Source organism: Rattus norvegicus, chromosome 4 (genome assembly GCF_036323735.1).
Source record: "Rattus norvegicus strain BN/NHsdMcwi chromosome 4, GRCr8, whole genome shotgun sequence".
Lineage (NCBI taxonomy): Eukaryota > Metazoa > Chordata > Mammalia > Rodentia > Muridae > Rattus > Rattus norvegicus.
The window spans coordinates 60,241,144-60,261,873 of record NC_086022.1 but is presented as its reverse complement, the minus strand read 5'-3'; the positions used below and the strand labels follow the sequence as shown (position 1 = coordinate 60,261,873).

The 20,730-nt window shown below is 44.6% G+C and overlaps 1 protein-coding gene across 3 annotated transcripts in view; it reads left to right on the top strand.

Annotated features, from left to right (window-relative positions):
* The window catches only part of Cep41 (centrosomal protein 41), a 41,069-nt gene that overhangs the window by 17,797 nt on the left and 2,542 nt on the right, over positions 1-20,730 (top strand). For 2 of the 3 annotated variants that reach the window (XM_039108120.2, NM_001415927.1), the window contains exons 3-10: positions 5,450-5,497; positions 9,510-9,571; positions 10,613-10,682; positions 15,739-15,883; positions 17,667-17,818; positions 18,243-18,310; positions 19,309-19,423; positions 19,967-20,182. In XM_039108120.2, the coding sequence (XP_038964048.1) occupies positions 5,458-5,497; positions 9,510-9,571; positions 10,613-10,682; positions 15,739-15,883; positions 17,667-17,818; positions 18,243-18,310; positions 19,309-19,423; positions 19,967-20,182 (868 nt within the window). In that variant the 5' untranslated portion in view covers positions 5,450-5,457. Of the gene's footprint in view, positions 1-5,449; positions 5,498-7,454; positions 7,562-9,509; positions 9,572-10,612; positions 10,683-15,738; positions 15,884-17,666; positions 17,819-18,242; positions 18,311-19,308; positions 19,424-19,966; positions 20,183-20,730 lie in introns of those variants that run through there. The other variant, NM_001025770.2, reaches the window with a different exon arrangement.

The window sequence follows — 20,730 nt, the reverse complement described above, 5'->3', positions numbered from 1 at the left end:
GGTACTCCATTCCTTTCCATTGCCAAATAATGCCCTATTATATGGGTATCCCATACTTTTTCAGTGTAGTGTGTCTTAAGAGCATCAATATATGCAAGTTTTTGTGTGCATGTGTTTCTAGTTCTCGTGTGTATATATGGAGGGGTTGAATTACTAGTCATATGATACTTCTTTTTTTTCTGAAGACATGCCAAAGTTTTCTAATCAAGCCGTATCACTTTACCTTGCCAGCAGCCGTGTGGGAGGGATGTGTCCTCTCGCACCCTCACCAATGCTTGCTCTTCATCCACCGTGCTGGCCATCATCTTACGAGCTTTTAACTTGTGTATTCCCGATAACTAAGGACGGTGAACACCGTTGTGTGCTTATTGGTGCATGTATATTTCCTATGGAGAGATGCCTATTCAGATGAGGTGCTCATTTGAAACGTGCTTACTTTTCCACATTGTAAGTTCTTTTGTTTATTCTGGATCCTGGACTCTTAACAGAAATAGGATTTTCAGATGTATGTTCCCATGCTGTGGGTTGTCTGGGGTTTTTGTGGGACTTAACTAGAGGGGTAAATTACATCTACCCGTCTTTCCTAGAAGCAAAGTCTCTCAAACTAGTTCTATAATAGCTTTTGGAAGGGCCAGAGCATGCCTTATTGCTTCAAGCCCCCAAATATTTTATAGTCATTGTGGGAGCAAAATCCTTTCCTAACATTTGGTTTTGTGTGTGTTTCACATTTAGCCATCAATCAACTTTAGGGAGAGGTCTTTAGTGTTTGCATTTTCACGTATTTTTGTGTGCAGAACTTGTGGGTTATGTGCTAGGATGGACAGCCTGCCTGCCTTTGGGGGCTCTCAAGGGGTACAGCAGCCCTGAACACTTCATTTTGCCCAAAGGTTAGCATTGCCATAGGTAAAATGTTGAGGAGTCTTCCTCAAGAAAACACTAAGAGGGACCGGAGAGCCCACGCCGCAGGGAGAAGGTCTCACCTTGGCGTGTTTTTAAGCTCCGTAGCCAGAGACATGGAAATGGGCGGAACGAATGAGCAGTTCCCATCTCTAGGCTAAGTAGATGAGCCTTTAATCCTTTCTTATAGAATAGTGATCAATTTAGAATCATTCATGCACACACAAAATCAAGAACTCTGTGGCGTGTCTTATCTTCTTGAAAGGCAGGTCCCTTCCTCTTGGAAGAGGCTCTTTTGTGTCTGTACTCCTGACTCCACTTCTCACAGAAACCTGTACCCTGGTGGAGCTGTGGCTGACATCTCAGAATTACACTGACTCCCAGCACTTCCTGGGCTTCATAGGTCCTAGGTGAATCTGGCCGTGCCTGGGAGCATTTTGTCCAGTCCCAGCTGTGTACTGAGCACTGTGTCTGGGTCTGTGTGCAGCCCAGCGGCTTCGCTGAGGGGCGTGTGTAGCCCGGCCCATTCTCCCTGAGCTGGGCTCATCTTTCCTTGTTGCAGCATCCTCTCTCGTTGCTGTTCTCAGTCTTACCCATTTCTGCAGCAATCCAAATCCCGCAGCCCTCCTCCACTGGTCTTCCTAGCATGGTTTTATTTTTGTGGCTGTCACCTCCCTTTTGTTACAACCAATCATCTCCTTTTCTCTTCATTAGTCTCTCCTTTTCCTGACTCTTCACTAATAGTTTTGATCTTAAGCACTCAAGCTCATTACAGGTTACGTGCACTTCATTTTTATTTGGTATTTGATTTGTCTCTTACGTCAGGGAAGGAATGTGTGTGAAAGGCCTTTACAAACCAGAAAGCTGTAGACCCACATATAACTCATCTGGGTTAACAAAGGACCACTGTGCCTCCTTTCACGCTTCCTGCTCCTTCTGAGCCAAAAGGACTTCTCCACAGAGGAGGGAAATATTGAAGGAAAAATAAAGCCGTGGAGCTGTCTCTTAGCAACTGAATTCCTGCCTTATAAATCTTACCCTCTCTAGTTACTGCTGCTCAAAATCATTTGCTTTTGTTACATGCTCAGTACAAATAGCCTTATTAAATTATAGCAACACAATGGGGGAAAAAAAATCAAACCAGTGAGTCACTCCCTGAATCGATTGTACTCTGTCTTTGCACAGGGCTACTGATGGAGTTGTTTCTTTCTCTTGATTCAAATTGGGGAACTCTTGTTAGAGATCTTTCGTTGCAACTTGAGTGGTAACAAGGTAGAAGCTAAATATCGCCTTAGGCGTTTCGAGGCCACCGCAGTCGATGGCTCATATAGGTACCCTGTAACATAATCGTGTATCAATCAAGTTGTACATCACCATTTAAAGAAAGTCAGAAAATCGGGTGTGTGAATCACAGGGTGTGATCGCTTACATTACGAAATAACTTACTCTCAGGACTTTTCCAACGGCCGAGTTTCGGAGTATGTTTCACCCAGCCAGTGTTTTTCAGTGTCTCCTACACTAGAACACAGGAGTAAGACTGTGAGTGTACGTGTGGATGTGCATGGATTAAATAGCCTTGGGCGCTCTGTTGAGGAGGGTAGAGAAGGCAGTCCAGTCAGTGATAAATGCCTTGTGAGCTGCTTGCTGTAGGAGTGCAGGGAGGGAAAAGCTCCTTCCTGCTGGAGAAGCCAGTGTGGGGACATTAGAAAATGAAGGTTAGCCGAGCTCCAGGAAAGCCGTGAGGACTGTGCTGGAAAAGTCAGCAAGCTGCTGGCGGCAGCCACACTAGAGCTCAGTTCAGTACTGGGCAGTGGACGGCTGCTGAGCTTTTATTTTCCTTTGTCTGGCTTTTTAATTAGTCTTATTTAGGGAAATTTGGCAATAATACTTGATTTTTTTTAAGTCTTAAAAGATTAGTTCTCTGATAGCTTTTCAGGCTCCTCTGGTATAAAAGACATGTTTGTAAATAAATGACCTATGAAGTTCCTCCATTTCCAGTAATGTTGTTGCAATTAGATGTAGTGAGACAAAGTGCTTACTTGACACATTACTAGGAAACAGTTGATAAAGTACCACTGCTCAGACACTCGGATGTTTACAGGGCCGGGGGCAGTCCTCCCGTTCACTTGCTCGCTCGTTCGCTCGCTGTCTCCTCTCTCTAGCTGAAGCCGTGTGAAAAGCCCTCTGCTGTCTGTCTCCTCCATACCTGGAGAAGAGCGGGAGGCTCTAAAGAAAAACGCTTTGTCACTACCCCTTTAGATTTGCTCATATTTTCCCCAGGTATTTGTAGAAATACAAGAGGGTTTTGATTTCCTGCCTTTTTCCTTCAGTAGGAAAAACAAAGGATTCGGGGAAGCCCTTGCCTCTGAGCGTCCGGTGGAGGTCTGCTGATGTGAGATGGAGTGCTATGCAAACCTGCAGGAAACACTGATAGTGAAGAAATTAGCTTTCAGGATCGGGCACATAGCTCAGTGGTAGAGCACTCACTTAGTATGTTCAATGGCCGTGGGTTCAATCCCCAGCACTGCAGAATTTTAATAAAAGATAAAATAAATGAGGCTAGCTGTTGTTTTCCATTCCTTAGGGAGTTTGTAGCATCTGGTGGTCCTATGATCAAAGAAAGAGCACTTTATACAGGTTATAATGTTTTTAAAAACCACAGAAGAACCGTGGCCATCACCTAGGGTAGAGTCCTTGCCTACACAGGAGGCCTGGGGTTCGATCTTCACGACCAGTTACAATAAACACTGGCAGAAGAGCCAGGTGGTTCTCTGAACCACACAAGAAACCTTGGGGACACTAATCCTCCAATCATTGCTGCTTTGCTGGGCTAATTGATGAGCCAAGCTTTCTTACTAGACTGCCTGAAGCTCCCCAACCTAAAGAAACTGCCACTTGAAGCACACACAGCGAAGGAGACAGGAAGGGGCCTGTCACTAGGGTTCTTGTGTCAAGTGTTTTTAGGATAAGACTGTAAGACGCTGAGCAGCAAACTAATTGGCTTTTTCTTAAGAACCTCATTGGGTTGACTGGCAAGTCCACACTTGAGTTCAGAGCTGCAGTAGGAAGAGGGGTGGGATCCAGGAAGAGTCGATGGCTTCTGCTGTGGAATTCCCGGGTTAGTTCTCCGGTCAAAAGGCTTATTTTAGACATTTAAGGAGTATTGGCTCTTTCTTTCTTTCCCTTTGTATATCCTCCCCCACAAAAGGTGGAAGAGAGCTTTGACCCAAGAAAGATAAACCCAAAGCTTCTAAAACAGATTTATTTGTTTTTTGTCTGGTTCTTGGTAGCTTGGGAGGGTCTTCTGAAATGTATTCAGGGTCTCTCTTGAGAAGGCTTCAGGCCTCCTTAGCAGCCCCAATTGCTTGCTGAACTTCTAGAAGGGCACCACCTGAGTTTAGGGGTACACTGCACCCTTACTATCATGATAGAGAGCATGTCACAAGATAAAACAGACTAAAATGATGATCACAGTGGTGGTAACAATCCTAAAATAGTGGATTTTTATTCTGTGATGAATCATGGTAAAATTTTAAAAACAAATAAGTATGGTATGATTTTGAAAATATATTTGGGGATTTAAGACAGGATATTTTTTTCTCAGTTTCTGACCCAAACATGAAGAGAAATTCAGAAGAGTGCTTTACAATGTGAGTTTATGTCATTCATTGAAAACATCACTTTGATCTGAAGTTAGGCTGAGTCTCAAGGTTTAAAGAGGAGCAAAAACTGTAGAAATGAAAATTATTTTGAGTGTTTTTCATTTACCATATTTAGGTGCAAGATAGAACTTGCCATGTTAAATCAAATCAAATTGCAGCACACTCAGTTCAAAATAATAATAATAATAACAGCCCTGGCTTGTAAGCTAGAATTTAATTCATCTGGAAACCAGAATGATCATGGGCCAGTTTTAAAGCATGAAAACACTCCAAACCACCTTGGCTAGTGCTGAGTACTGTAGAACCAGACCATAAAACATGAGGGCTGGGCGTCCTCTACGGCAGTGGGAACCTCGGCGCACCAAGTCCATGATGAGCACTAGTGCCCAGATTGTGTGGTCTGGTTCAGGCTGCAGCATCAGCATGAAGCACAAGGTCGGGGGAAGGGAAGGGGAAGCCGCAGAGACAGAGTGGAGTGGGAAGAGTTGCCTGGGCAGCCACAGAGGCAGATTTCTAGACATTCAAAGATGATTGCTTCTTTCTTCGTCCTCCTCTGGATACCTAACCACAGAAGGCTATGGGGATAGAAGGAGGCAGAAAACCTCTGACTATAAAAAGGAAACACAGGGAGTGTGGCTATATTGCCTGGGGCCAAGAAGGTTGGGGCAGTGCACAGTGGAGCAGAGCACTTGATGGGTTCCCTGTCCCTAGCTGCTGTTACCTGACCTGAAAGGCTGCTCACCAAGCACACACAGCTCGTTTGCCTGTTCTCCCAAGTTCCCTTGTAACAGGACAGAGCAGCTGACAGGGTGCTTACCCTCAGCCTGATTTCACGATGGTATTCATTTCCCAACAGTAAAGCATATCTAAGATTTGCCCTCTCTTTCTAGGAAACAGCATGACCAAATACATTGAGAAGCTAGAAGAGATTAAAAAAAGTGAGTATCGCTATTGATGCCCTGGGAGAAGGGATGGACTCTAGTCATCTATCAGCTGATAGCAGCTGGCCATTGCAATCTACAGTGGCCATGTGTGGCAGGCTGTGGGGGTCAGGTGAGCCTGGCAGACATGCTGCGGCTAATCAGCTTACACCTGAAGGGGCCTTAACGTTAGAACATGGGCACAGTCACAGCCAGGTTCCTGGTTGTGTTGGACTGCCGTCTGTGTGGCCTTTTTGTCTGACGCCCAGTCGTCTTGTTCAGTCCCGGCCTGAGACACGGTAACAATGCTCTTATGAATATTCGTAGGCGAGTGTTCATGGAGACGAAGGTCTGAGGAAGCCGACCTGACCTTAGTGCTCTACACTGGCCCTTCACTGCAGTCTGTTGTCTTTTAATTAAAGACCATATTTCACGCATATCCCTTTTAGAAGCTAGCCTTCTGCAGAGATGTCTGACTGGTCACTGAATGCATTGCCCTCACAGAGAATTGTCATTTTTCAATCTGTGTCCAAAACCAATCAATATAAAATGTACAACTTGGGGCCAGAATTAAAGAAGGCATAAAACATCTATTTTCTAAGATGGATTTGATTGGTCTGAAGTAGGAAAGCCCAGAGCCTATAGCAGGAAGAGACTCCTACCTCAGTTCAGCACTTGGCTCTGCTAACATGCATCTTCTTGGGAGGGAAATTACAATTCTGAAATAAACCAGAATTTTTTTTTTTTGGTACAGCAGATAATTTTAATTAAAAAAAGATAATGTCCCATTTTAATTGCACAGTGTAGGAGATCCCCAGTAGATGCTGCCTGGGGCTGTTTTCTTTATTTCGCTACACTCAGCTAGAAGACCCAGGTCTGTAGAGATTTTAGAATACATATTTAATATTAAATAAATATATGTAATGTTGCAGGATCCTTCTTATGCATTTCACATGATGTCAGTTTTGTGTCTTAATCTACATAAGGTGCATTAAATTTCTGAAGTATGAAAGAAAATCCTGTTTACTCACCGACACTGCCCTGCCGTCGTTCTCGGCTCACACGAGGCAGGCAGCACCCAGCTGGCCTGCTTCTCTGTGGGTTTGTGGCCTCCCTCAGCTCCCTTCCACCTGAAGCTCACATGTCCTTACCAGGGATTTGTCCCGTAAGAAATGGCCTGTTCCACTCAGATCAGCTAAACCTTGCTTTAAAACATTTCTTAAGAGCTCAATGTGGTTTTCAGAGTCTCTAAACTTTAAATGGAGATTATGTCCTGCAAAGAACCGTTCTTGGAATTGAATCCTTAAACATACTCGCTCCTTCCTTTCTTAGAAGTCACGGGCTTCCTCTCACCTCCCATGCTTTGTGCTCTTCCCGACAGAAACACTTTAGACTCGGTTTGGCACGTACGCTCCCCTCGGTTTCTGTTGCAAGTGTTCTCTTGGGTCTGGAGGAGGAGAATGCTGCCTTGTTTCTTGACATCCTAGACCCAGCCCTTTGCAAGCCTCACCTCAGATGCCACACTGTCTGTGAAACCACAAACCTTGTTCTGTTACTTTCTTTGATTTGTCTTCTTCTGTGAGTTCAACTTCCTTTTCTTTGCTAGTAATGTGTTTTGACAGAACTCTAAAAATGCAGAATCCTTTGTAATCTGAACATTCTTTGGACTGTACCTGGGGAAAACGATGCTCTCTGCTATTGACCACTGACAAAGACCATTCTTGGGGCCTGGTGGTTAGATGACACTAGTTGGACCCAGTGTGAAACATCCTAGATAGTCAGGTCTCTGTCCTTCCAGTAACTCGAGAGAGGCCGACTCAGCCCCTCGACTCATTAGAGAAGCACAGCTGGCCCGTGTGCCTGAGCTGGGGTGACCTGTCCTACAGAGTCTGAGAGGAGCCCAGGCAGCAGAAGCTCCTTTCTTAAAGCCGTGCTCTCTCTTGAGAAGACAGACTAACAGAGTTGTCCCAGCCATCCTTTTTTATAAAATTTAAAACTCTGCTTAAGGCTTTGGCTTGATCTCGTATCTCCAAGCAGCCATGTCAGACAGTCCCATTGACGGCTCGCCTCAGCCAGAACCAGGTATGTGACACCCAGGCTGCAGGATGTGGTGGGCTCCAAGGGCTGTGCAGAAGGCAGTCTTCCAACTACAGCAAAACATGGTATTTGTCCGGTGTAATCTCTGCTTAGCTAGAGGGGATTTTAGTATATACGTTTTATACTTACAGGTATTTCAAGCTATGTAGTGATACCAATGGACAGATGTCAAAATCCAAGCTGCTTGAAAGATGTTGGCTCTCCCATTGTCTAATTTATTGCGATTTTGATTTACAAAAGTGACTTTGGGTGGGCAGGGTAGAAGCAATTTGGAGGAAATGTAGCAACTTGCTTGTTCTTTTGAGGACTCTCCTCAGCCTGTTCGGATTTGCATCCAGGCACATTTATTAACTTTCTTATCCAGCAGAAGCTGCTCTAAGAACTTTCTAGAAATAATAGTATACTTGCCAAATTGCTCTCTTCAGGACATTTTAAAATAGAGAAGTTTTAATTCCCTGCAAGAAGGAGCCGTAATATATTTAACAGATGGTTAGTTCTAAGGTAGTATTATTTCCTGACTCTAATTATTAGAATATTTGGTAAATCAGGCTTAGATTACCCTCCAAAGCAACCTTCCGGTTTGTGCAGAGTTTTTGGGGAATTCATGGAACTGATTAGTAACACCAAGTAAATAATCTTAAACACCTTTAATCCTTTCCTTTGTTGCTAGGAGTCTCAGTTTATGAGACATTCTGTGAAGGCCATGGCAATTATCCAGCTAACCTTTAGTAATTCTGAAATAATGAGGTGGTCTTTAAGGAGCCTGGGCACCAGTGTAGAAACCATGGACGGGAAGGAAGGATAGAGGCGGGCAGAGTTCAACAATGTGAGCTTTAAAATTAGCATCATTGTTAGAAAAATTTCAGGAAGTGAGCTTCTGGTGAGAATCTTCAGAGCAGATATTAGGAAAGTGAGATCGAGTTTTCGTGTTTGTTCGATGAGGTACGAAGATGTGTTCTTCTTTGTTTGAAGACAGGGTCTTGCTGTTAGTTCAGGTTGGTCTTGAACTAGAGATCCTCCTACCTCTGCCTCCCAGTGCTGGAGTTATGGATGTTCTACCATGCCTAGCTGACACAAAGAGCTGTTGATACGACAATAGAAGCACCCTCACTCGAGTTGTATTTCAAAACTATAAGGACAACACTAAGTAAATACAGATTGCTTAGATTGGCTTGGATCTGATTTGATTTTTGTTGTGGTAAAAACACAAAACACAATTTACCACCCAAATCGTTTTTAAGTGGGCAGCTACTGCAGAAGTATTGTGTGTTCTCCTTGTTGTACAGTACACCTCCAGCACGCGTGCGTGCGCTCTCTCTCTCTCTCTCTCTCTCTCTCTCTCTCTCTCTCTCTCCTCTCTCTCCTCTCCTCCTCTCTCTCTCTCTCTCTCTCTCTCTCTCTCTCTTCTCTCTCTCCTCTCCTCCTCTCCTCTTCTCTCTCTCTCTCTCTCTCTCTCTCTCTCTCCCTCCCTCCCTCCCTCCCTCCCTCCCCTGATTTTTCAGGTCTCTGGCATAGTTTACAACCACAGGATAAAATGATTGCTGTCTTTGAAGTCAGAGTCAGAAGGCAGGGTATAAATGCCCTACCAGCTGTTTGGCCCGAGGCAACTCAGCCTCTCCTAGTCTCTGTCACCATTTGTAAAATGTAGACATTTATCCCTTGCTTTGTTCTGCAAAGGATTTGAGGCAGCTCAGAAGAATGCATGCCACACAACGGGCCGTTCATTGTGGAGGCAGCGTAGAGGAAGGCTCCTCAGTCAACCAGGGCACCGGAGGGTGGAGACCATACTGCCTTGTGAAAATCAAGTCATCTGTGTAAAAGCACACTCATAACTTGAAAGTGAAGCCATATAACTTGATAACTAGAAAAACAGTATAGCCCAAAGAGAGCAAACTGAACCCACATAAATGCATGTCGTGTTTTGCTTTTTCAGATTATAGATACAAAAAAGATGAACTTTTCAAGAGAATAAAAGTTACCACTTTTGCCCAGCTGGTAAGTCTAGCAGTTTTCCTATTGGAGTAAAGACACATTTGTGCTGGTCTATAGGAGCCACTCTAGGTATCTCTGGGGTCTTTTTGCAAGGAGTGGTTTCTGGCCTTCATACTTTACCAGGAGGGTATGAATTGGTATGTATGGGGGTGCTGTTCACAAAAGGATAGTGTGGTACTCCTGTTTTTAAGGGTTCCACAAAATAAATACATCTGCATTCTATTCTTGGTGACCAGATCTGTGGTTTAGGTTTTATATTACTTTGTACACTTAAATTTAGAAACTAAAGTCCTCAATTCTAGATTGTTTGATTTAAAAAAAAACAAAAAAACAAAACCAAGTGACTCCCTGAGCTTCTGTCTAAACTGCTCGTCTGTGAGTAATTTCCTTACTTCAGGCAAAGCATTTTCTGAAAAAACACTTTTTTTTTTTCTGAAAAATAATGGACAGAGTGTCTCTATGACATCCAACCAAGAGCTTTACTGATGTCACTCCAGTTGGATTTGGGGCCCTGTGGACAGTGCTTTAAAAACAAACACCGTGTTAAGACACATCCACAATTCCTTTTATTTCTCAATTGTACAGGGAAATGTTGGCACCATTTTGTGTTGTTATAGGTCAGTATCGTGTTTTTGAGAAATCCTGTGCTGTGCTGAAGCAGACTATGTAAAGATGTGGCCTTGAACTCTCAGCCATGGTTCTCACCCTAACCCATCATTTTGGACTTCTATGTTGATACCGCAACATTTTTGTTGGTTTGTTTCTTTGTTGTGTTGTTTGTATTTAATGTTTTAAATGAGATTTGCTTTCTGTTGTTGTTGTTATTTTGTTTTTTCTGGAACATTCATCAGTGGTAAAATTACCAGCCCGATGGTTTAAGAGGCCTGAAATTCAGTAAGATTTGCCAGTCAGTACACTGACAGCTTCTTAAAACAAGATGTCTTTGATGTTTGGAGTTTCCCGGTCTTTTGTAAAAGACAGAATTGCCTTTGTTTAAAATAAAAATATGCACACATCTCTACACATTTCATTCTTTTCTGTCAGGTCATTCAAGTTGCTTCCCTGTCAGATCAAACACTGGAAGTGACAGCTGAGGAGATCCAAAGACTCGAAGGTAATGGGGACTGAGGACGTAGGAAACTAACAGATTGACCATTGATGGAAGTGTTCACCCTGTACATTTATGGTTGTGCTCATAGGGACTTGGGTCACTGATGTGTCTGTTTGCAATTAGTTACTCTAAGTGAAATGCTGTCTAGTGCCCTAATTATTCTCTTTTCTTAAAAAAAAAAGTTTTCTGACACAATAACACTGTTTAAGATGTTTAAATATACACTTTTTTCCAGCAAATATTTATTTTCTTTTTTTCCTTTTTTAAAGTATAGAATAGAGTTTATTCAGGGCATGGGGAGGGGAGTTGAGAGGGTAGTAAAGACAGAAAGGCAGAGAGAGAGAGAGTAGGGGCTGGCTATGAGCATGGGGGGTCCGGGGGGATGTGGACAGAGATGGGGAGAGAGGCAGGGAAGGGATGAGAGGACAGACAGAGCGGGAGCAAAAAAGCAAAAGCTGTAGCAAATATTTCTAACGTCTTCTGCATGCACACAGGTTACAGACTCTGCCGGGTAAAAGACTGAAGAGCTGAGCAGACACCTCTGCTCCCATGGGATTTGGAGCTGTTGTGCAAACACAGCTATGTACATGTGTCAGCGAGAATGACACAATGCTACAAAATTACCCAGAATGGCAGGGACATTGAAGGAAGGCAGTGGTCATTTGTTAAGTTTGCATCGCCGGGTACTTTGTGTGAATTTTATTATTTAAGGCTCTCAGAAGCCATCGGGAAGGGGCATTTCCCAGATGGGAGACTGAGCACCACAAGTTAAGGCCTGGGTGGCGAAGCTGCTGAGTGCTCACCCTGGACACCAATCTAAACATCTCCAGCAGCAGCTTTCTCATTGTATCACCAAGGGATTCTGCAGGATTCCTATGAAAATATGTGACATACCATGGGAATTCTCAGGAAGGATGTTTACCAGCTAGACAGAAACAGGCTTCCCGGAGGCATCTGAACTAGGCCTCAAAGGGGTGCGAGTTATGGGGGGTGAGCAGCCTGAGCAAGGCTCGGACAGGAAAGGCCAGCTTGCACGCCATGCCGAGAATCTGGTAATCCAGGCTGGCTCTGGTCTTCAGGGACGGTTAGATACTGGGTGCGAGATAAGGCCAGGAAGATAAGCAGGCTCCAGATTTCCTTGCTTAAATACCAACTGGAAAATAAAACCCGTCTAGTTGTACACTCATGAAAGGAGTACACAGACTTCGGGTCTTGATTTTATCCTGAAGTACCCTGCAATCAATGCCTGTTTACTGAAGAGGAACGCGTTCGTTAAGGTCGATGTAGGTCAGGAATTTAACTTCTGATTTCAAGACAAGGTTCTCAGGAAGTCTGAACACGGGTTTGTGCAACTCAACTGCCATTGCACTGGGCTGTTTTTTGTTAGGGAGGATAAAGAGAATCTGAGAACGACGGGAATTATCTTTGACAGATGCCTCTCACCCAGCCGAGAAATAGGGGCTCATTGTAACGAGATAATTGCGTCTCCTCAGACGAGCACTCCCAGTTTTACCCCGGTTATGTAAGCACCCAGATTTGGCCTTTAGTTCATCGTTGAGACGGCTGCACGGGAACATATGCGCACATGCAATCTTCTCTTCTGAGATAAATTTGCAGAGCAAAATAGGCTCTCGTAGAGTAGGCCGCCACAGTGTGTAAGTAATAGTGTTTTTCTAGTGCTCTACACAGATAATAGCACAGTCAGAAGTGCCTGGAGAGCAGACTGACTGGGCCTGTACATGTGCTGGTTACCTCTGAAGAACCCAAACCTCTCTTTTCTACAATGCTAATGCTTTTTCCTGACCTAAAAAAATATATTTCAGGACAGCAAAAATATATCCAGAAGAAATATGATAAATAATGCTCAGTGTGGATGCTGGGTCCATTTCCTGCACCCCCTCACCCCGTCAGTGTGTGCTCTCTGCCTATAGCTCTGCTTTGCACTGCCTTCGCATTTTTTATGCATATTTTCCTTATCATTAAACAGACTTCAAAAACAGGATCGTAAAGTTGAGTTCTTGCCTCTATCTATCCTTGGGACAAGCCTTAACTTAATTGTTCTACTGTAGGCTGTACCAGGGGTTTCCTGATTTGTCCCTTTGATGACAGAGTTCCACACTGTAAACAGGCACGTGAGCCCCAATGTCCCCTGAAAATGAGTTGCTGCGGATGGTTGAAGGTACCCACTCCCACACCGTCCCCAGTGTGGTTGTGACCTGCGCACATTCCTGTCAGGAGTGAATGGGAGCACCTTGCCACTAACATGGAATAATCATGCTTAGAAACTGCTTGCTCATGCCCTGGATAAAACTGCAGCTGACTGTATTAATTCCTTTGGTAATGGGATGGAGCTGTTTGTCTATGTATGTGCCACACATTCATTTACTAGACCTCTCTCTCTTATAAATATTTTTATATGTCGTCTCCTATTTTATTTTTCTAAGACAATGCTCATCTCTTTATCTTAATGATTTGTGAGCACACTCAATAATTAATGTCTTGATTCAACCGGAACCAATATAACACCGCAAATGATGAGAAACATCTTTATTTGTAGCAGTTAAAATTGAGAGCAGTATTAAGGATAAAAACCCAGTTCTGAGAGTCAGTCAGGAACAGCCACAAGTGGCTTCTCTTGAAGTCTTTCCTGAGACCAGAGTATAAAGCTGTTCCTGAGCCTAAGGAGCCCGAGGGTCTGAGTGGACACTGACGGCCATCACAGCTATACTTCACAGGGTTGTCCCATTGTGCAGTTACTACTGTGAGGTCTTCCTGTGGCTTCTAATCAGTGTGCAGGAAAGATTTCTATGTGGCTAGTAACATTTAAATCATAACCTCGGGTTTATTTGTCCAGTTTCTAGGCATATTGTTGTATACAAATTAAACCTTAGTCTTTTGTAATGGTTAGGCCTCTTATATTCTTTCACTGTCTTTGTTAGAATAGAAAATTCCCACATGTGGTGGCCTCATCTCCCCTCTACATTCTTAAAGATTATTGAAGACCCAGAGAGCTTTGGTATATGTAAACTGTATCTATTCAAATTTAGTATATAAAATTTTAACCTGAGAATTTAAGTAATATTCATTACTGCAGATAAAAATATCAATCCTAACCCCATCATAAATAAACTCTCTCTCTCTCTCTCTCTCTCTCTCTCTCTCTCTCTCTCTCTCTCTCTCTCTCTCTGTGTGTGTGTGTGTGTGTGTGTGTGTGTGTTTTATACTGGTGATCAAACCCTTGGCTATGCACATATTAAGCACATGCTCTTCCACTGAGTTGTATCCCCAATCCATAAAAACATTTTTATAGTGAAAAAAAAATCTTTAATTTCCAACCCAGAATTTTATCAAGTGGCTGAAAGTATTTTGTACATTTCTTTTATGTCCGTTTTAGCAGGCAACAGCTGATTTTGATATCTACCTTGCCTTCAGTTGGTGCAATGTGCTGTTTGGGTTGAAGTCTGTCAAGAAACTCTGGCTCCCCAGACCTGTAGTTAGTCAGGAGACAGCGTAGTTCACCAGCCCTTTCCGTCATGCGTGCCTTCAACACTACACTACAGCCTCATAACTGGCTCATCCTCCCTCCCTCCTTTTTTCCCTCTCTGCAGCCCTCTCTTCCTTCCCTCTCCTCTCCTGCCCTTCCTTCTTTCTTCTTCTCTTTCCACCCTTTCCCTTCCTTCCAGCCTAGCTTCAAGCTCCCATCCTCCTGCTGGATCACAGACGTGTACCAGCTCAGCCAGTTGCTTCCTAAGGATCCACTGTAGAGTGGCTTCTGACCCCTTACCCATGGGCCTTTATGCCCTGTTAAAGTCCTCTGGTCTGCCTCAGGCTCTCTGCCTGTGTGTGGTTTCCTATCTGTCAGCTGTCATTCACTGGTTATGGAACTCAGAACTGTGTCACTGTGAGGGGCAGGGAGCTTCTTCACAGCTCACCTCTGAATGCCAAATACTGGTTCCAAAATTATGGGCTTTGTTCAGAAGTTAGCCACTGACAAGAAATGCCATCAACTGTTTTCTTTAAGGGAATATTCACTCAATTTATCTTTGAGACAATGTCTCCAAAATATACAAGTCTAAGGACCCAGATTTTCTTACCAAACAAGATGTCTACAGCAAAATATTTAGCTGAGCCCCAGCCTCGCAAGCCTTGCAGCACTTCCCCGACACTGCCGTAGTGACGGGAATCTAGAGAGCTACCATTCCTTCCAAATGTTCCAAAGGCATGCCTGCCTCACAGACAGAGTCCTCGAGTCTCACTCTGTAACTCAGGCATTAATCCTCCTGTCTCAGCCTCCGAAATGCCAAGACTACGGCCGTGAGCCACCACACCCATTCAAGGTGAGATTTAATGAAAATTATTAATCACTGTTATAAGGGACACTTTTTAATATGACTGCCAAATTTATTTACTGTAAGAGCTTGTGCAACAGGGAAAAAATATGACTGCTAATAAATGTGGTGCCACTTCCTCGACGCCTACTGGAGCCCTGGAGTTTGCATACTGTCCTCTTTGTACCATTAGAGCAAATATAAATACAGTTAAAAAATGGTGGACTGTGACTGTAGCTCCGTTGGTAGAGCCGTTGCCTAGCAGGTTCAGGGCACCAGGGCCTGGCCTCAGCTGGGGTGAGGGTGGGGCATATAACATCTAAGAAATCGTTTTCACTGTGGACAGCATGAAAGGGCCGTGGGGAACTCCTGGGGTTTACTTCACTGTGCTTTGAGAGTTCCTTGTGTAACGACTTTTAGAATAACTGTGATAGTGATATGATTTTTTTAAGCTTTATCAGTGGAAATACTTAATAAGTTACTTCAGATTCTGAGATTCAATTTGATTACTTTTTTAATTTTTAAAACTACATTTATGAGTGGCGTGAGTGGGCGGACACACGTATAACCATGTGCATGTGGAAGTCAGAGGGTAACTCTTGGGAATTGGTTCTCTCCTTTCACTGTGTGGATTCCAGGGATGAAACTCACGTCGTCAGGCTTGAAGGCAAGCGCCTCCACCCCCTGACCCGTCTCACCAGCCCTAAGTATTTCTTCATTGCAAATTTTAGACAGTGATTCTGCAACGTCAGAGGCTGACACTGACATTGCTGCCAAGACCAATGGGAAAGGGAGCCCTGAGGAACAGTCGCCCAGCCCTGTCCAGTTCATCAACAGCACGGGAGCAGGGGACGCCAGCCGCTCCACTCTGCAGAGGTACTTGTATTGGTCCGTGCATTCACTCGAGTTATTCTTCTAACCCATCTCAGTGATCCTTACCTGGTGCAGAGCTGGCAGCAGTGACATCCCACATCTTCACCCCAGACCTTGACATTTCTTTCTATTTACCTGCTGCCTGTGCCCTTTTCACTTCTCACTGAGTTCCCGCGGAAGCAGATCATTAGGCACGGGTTAATTGTCACTTCTTGGTTCTGTTCTCCTCAGCCCTTCTGCGTGTGGGCTAATTAGGGTCTAACTTTTTCAGGTTCTGGGTTTCTGTTCTGACTATGAGTTTTGTCCTGTCTACTGAAGCTCATATTGTCCTGTTTAGAGTAAGAAAGACACAGTGCCACAGCGTGCCCTGGCATGGGACAGGTACGGAGGAAACTGATGCCAGCCACTGGCATTCGTGCTAAAACTGCACATAGCTCATCCTTTTCATTTACAAGAGCTTATTCCATGTGTCACTTCTCCCAAATGTAAATGTCGGTTATAAGCAGGTGCTGGCTTTCAACACATAGTTAGCTCAAAACTACCTTCTGACCTCTGAGGACTTCTGCAAACGTATGGTCCACCCCACCCCACCCCCAACATTAAAAGGAAGAGATTGAAGCCACCAGTGCTTCCACCAAGAGTGCAGGTTCTTATCAAGGAGGTCCTCTTCCCCTTCCCATCATCGAAATGCTCTCTGTGTGGTATGGAGTCACAGTGTTTATTGGATTTAAATGCAGACCGAAGTCCTGAGATGGAGAGGAACTAGGCCACACACGGATTCCTGGTTCTGCAACAACTCAGATGTCTGAGAACAGTAGCGTCTTCAGACTTCCTTACCATCATTTTGCTACTTGCCATTTTGTTCACAGCCCCTTAGTCCTCTGATGTTCTTGCCACATTTTCTCTATGACATTAAGATGACAGCTCATGTTTAATGACCTTAGAAACAGAACTGTCAGCGATGAACTCCCTTATTTTAATCCCAGCTCTTCCACTGTCTCATTATGTGAATGCCACTAACTCTAAAAGCCTCTTCAGGCTCATCAGTGTCCTGTGTAAATTGGAAGTAAGTGCAGATAACTATTGAAAATGAGGTTCCGTGTCCACACTGGATAGGCCGTTGTGTAAGTATGGTCACGTGTCACTTCATGATGGCACAGTCTGAGAAATATGTCATTAGGTGATTTTTTTTTCCTGTGATGCATCAGAGAACGTACTTAACTAACTAAACTGGCTCCCATATCACTGCGTGCCACCTGACGGGAGTGTTACCATAGTTTGTCCACACTTGACTGGTTTGTCTCCATATGGTCCAAGACTGTACATGAAACAGATAAAACACTGTTGGTACTTTATATTGTGTTTAACATACACAGACATCGTCCGCATTTCCCTTGTCCTGCAAACCTTATTCTCTGCCCATTTATAATGTTTTTGTACACCTTACATCCTGTTGGATTGACGGTCCTCTCTCCCTTTCTCTAAATGTTGCCTTGGTTGCTGAAGGCAGCACGCGCCCTATACTTTCTACCCCTCAGTCCTATAGTGACTTGGCTTTGTTCTCTGAGTGAGGAAAATAATACGTACACAGTAATCCCAACCTGGGGTTCAGTAGTAGAACAGCCTTCTGAACAGAACTGAGGCACTCTGCCCATTTACTTTTTCTTTGGGGTGCCTTTCAAAAAGACAAGGTTCCTCATCTCTCCGTTCTGAAGACATGCACTTGACCTTTAAACCTCCAACCCCTGACTGGTTTCTGATGAACTATTTTTTTTTCTGCTTACAGCGTCATCAGTGGCGTTGGGGAACTGGATGTAGACAAAGGGCTCGTAAAGAAAGAAGAGCCCAGTGGCAAAGACAAGCCTTATCCCGACTGTCCCTTCCTGCTGCTAGATGTGCGTGACAGAGATTCTTATCAGCAGTGTCACATTGTCGGGGGTAAGAGAGAAGGGGCCCCTAAGTCCCAGAAGCAGAGCCTAGCACAGGGCGAGCAGTGGGGGACACAGATTCCGGGAAGCATGATCCTAGCACAGGGTGAGCAGTAGGGAAACAGTGCAGGTTCCATCATGGAGACCCTTGGAGACCCTTGGAGTGAGCACCACCGTGTCCTCTCTGAGGCTGACTGTGCTCTCTGTGCCCCACAGGCCCAGGGCACAGTGCAGCGAGCAGTGCTGTTGGGCTTCCTGCTTTGTTCATGGAGCCCCTTTTCTTTCATTTCTTTCCTGACACATTTAGGGGTATTTTGCTCTACGGCTCATGGGCTTTGAAAGTATATTTACCTCTTAGACTGTAAGCCAGCTGGGAAGTGGGGTCAGCTTGTAAGAGAGCTCAAGGCTTTCTGATTGTATTCTTCTCTTTGTAGCCTACAGTTACCCCATTGCAACTCTATCCAGGACAATGAACCCCTATTCAAACGATATTCTTGAGTATGTATCCTTCCATGTATTTTAAGGAGTTGGATGTTACCGGGATTTTAAGACTCAAACTTAAACAGGAGCCACGTTCCGAGTGTGAAAACTGCAAGGGAACTTTGATGTTAACCATATTCTAGATTTTGGATTCCTGGCAGCAGCTGAGCAGTTAGGACTGTTCAGACAGGTGGGTCCGTTTAAACTGTGCCTCACCATAACATAAAGCACTAGCTGAGCATTTATAATCTGCTGAAGACCCTGAGGCTATGGCTCTTCTGGAAGGCTTTGCCCAAATTGAACTGAAGAAGAAAAGATTTTTCTATTTTCTTTTAACATTTTTAGTTTTCTTTTTCACTCATAAAAATCATACAAGTAGAAAAAATACTGAAAGTGTTAAAAAAAGAAAACAAACTGTCCTGTTCTCAGACACTTGAATGTCAACTGTTACTACCACCCTGAGCTATTCATTCTGTTCTAAGTAGTCTCTCTCTCTCTCTCTCTCTCTCTCTCTCTCTCTCTCTCTCTCTCTCTCTCTCTCTGTGTGTGTGTGTGTGTGTGTGTGTGTGTTGTCCTGACAGAGTTGAAGTCATTCCCGTCTGTGATTTCCCCATGCTAATGTAGGCTGTGTGGAAGCCCCAGTCCTGACAGCACGTATTTCCAAAGCTGCCCTTTATTTTGAGTGGTTTAGTGAATCCACTGTATTGCGGTAAGGAGGCATTCAGTGATGTATTTGACAAAGAAACTTAAGATGGAGGCTGTTAACTTCTCCTTTCCGGGATTGTAAAGGTAAAAGAGTAAGAAGGTGTCAAGCATGCAGCTCACACTGTCAGGACTTAGGTCACGGCAGTTCCCAAAGCACAGCAGCCACGTCCCGTCCCCGGCACTTTCTGTGACTAGAAAACCATGGTAAGAATGAGTCCTGGTGTTCCGTGCACTCCAAAGGATGAACCTTGGCCACCAGGTGCTTGTTGTCTAGAAGTCTTAGCTCCGTGCTTGGAACCTTAACTCATCTCACAGAAAAATGCTCATGGCAAGATCATCATCTTGTACGATGACGACGAGAGGCTAGCCAGCCAGGCAGCCACCACCATGTGCGAGCGCGGGTTTGAAAACCTCTTCATGCTTTCCGGGGGTGAGCAAAGTTGTCTGTCTTACAGGTTGGATTTCTACACTCAGCTGCCCTTCAGACCCACGCTGCTACCCCCAGTGCTCAGTGCTAGGACCCGAATGCTAGGCAGAGAGAAAGCTTCACTTCTCTGAGGGAACCGGGAGTCAAGTGAAGTGTCCTCTGGTTCTGTCAACATGTTGGGTGGGTTTTGCTTTTTGGGGAAATGGGAAGTTCACTTTTTCACTTTTTGGTTTTGTTGATTTGAGACTTTTATGGTTTTTGAGAAAGGATCTTGCTACATAGCCCAGGCTGGCCTCAAACTCTTAATCTTCAGGCATCAGCATCCTGACTGCTAGGATTAAGGCAGGCACATGTTTTTAATTCCTAAGATAAGAGTATCACTGCAGGGTTCTGTAAAATGCTAAAACCTTGAGCAAACAATTTCCGATGGAATTCCCAGCTTATATGTTGACCCAGCCGAGGGGCCAGGAGATGTGCAGGCCTCCTCCAGCTTGGCTGTGGCCTGGCTATGTTAACCCTGCTTTTCCTGATGTTCTCCTATGATAGGTCTGAAAGTCTTAGCTCAGAAGTTTCCGGAAGGACTGGTCACTGGTTCCCTGCCAGCCTCTTGCCAACAGGCCCTTCCTTTTGGTTCTGTCCGGAAACGACCTGGCCCCAAAATGCCAGCCCTGCCAGCTGAGAACAAGTGGAGATTTACCCCAGAAGACTTAAAAAAGATAGAATGTTACCTGGAAGCGGACCAGGGACCAGCCAACAACCCTAGTAAGAGATTCTGACCTTTGTTTGTGTGGAGCTGAGCTGTGCGCCTTTGAATATCCCTCACCATGCAAAAAGTATCTTTCTATCTTAAAGTGCTTGAGACTCTATGACCACACAGGTACTGGGGGAGGGGCAGACGGGAATGGCAGGATTGGGCGTTGAGAACAAACACAGGAGCATGTGTCTTGGGCAGAGAGGACAGACAAGGTATGGGCGCTCAGATTCCTTCCTGGAAGATCTCCTCCCTTCTCTGCTTCTGGGTTTGCTTAAAGCCCCGCCCAGAGCCCCTGTTTTGTCTTCCTGCTTCTGCCTCTGCCTCCTCTTCTCCATCCCCTCAATCACCCCTCAAGAAAGGGGTAGGAGACCAGATTTGTTGAGGATAACAACGAAGGGAAAGAAGATAGAGTGGGTGGGCTTCTCTCCATCCCCACTCTTTTCCCAACATCACTTGAGCTCAGGGTTGAGCAATAGATTATCCCTGGCCCTCAGGAGATGCCGCAGAGGACTTCATTAGTCTAACAGTGGCCAGAGACTAAGCATCATTAGCTTAA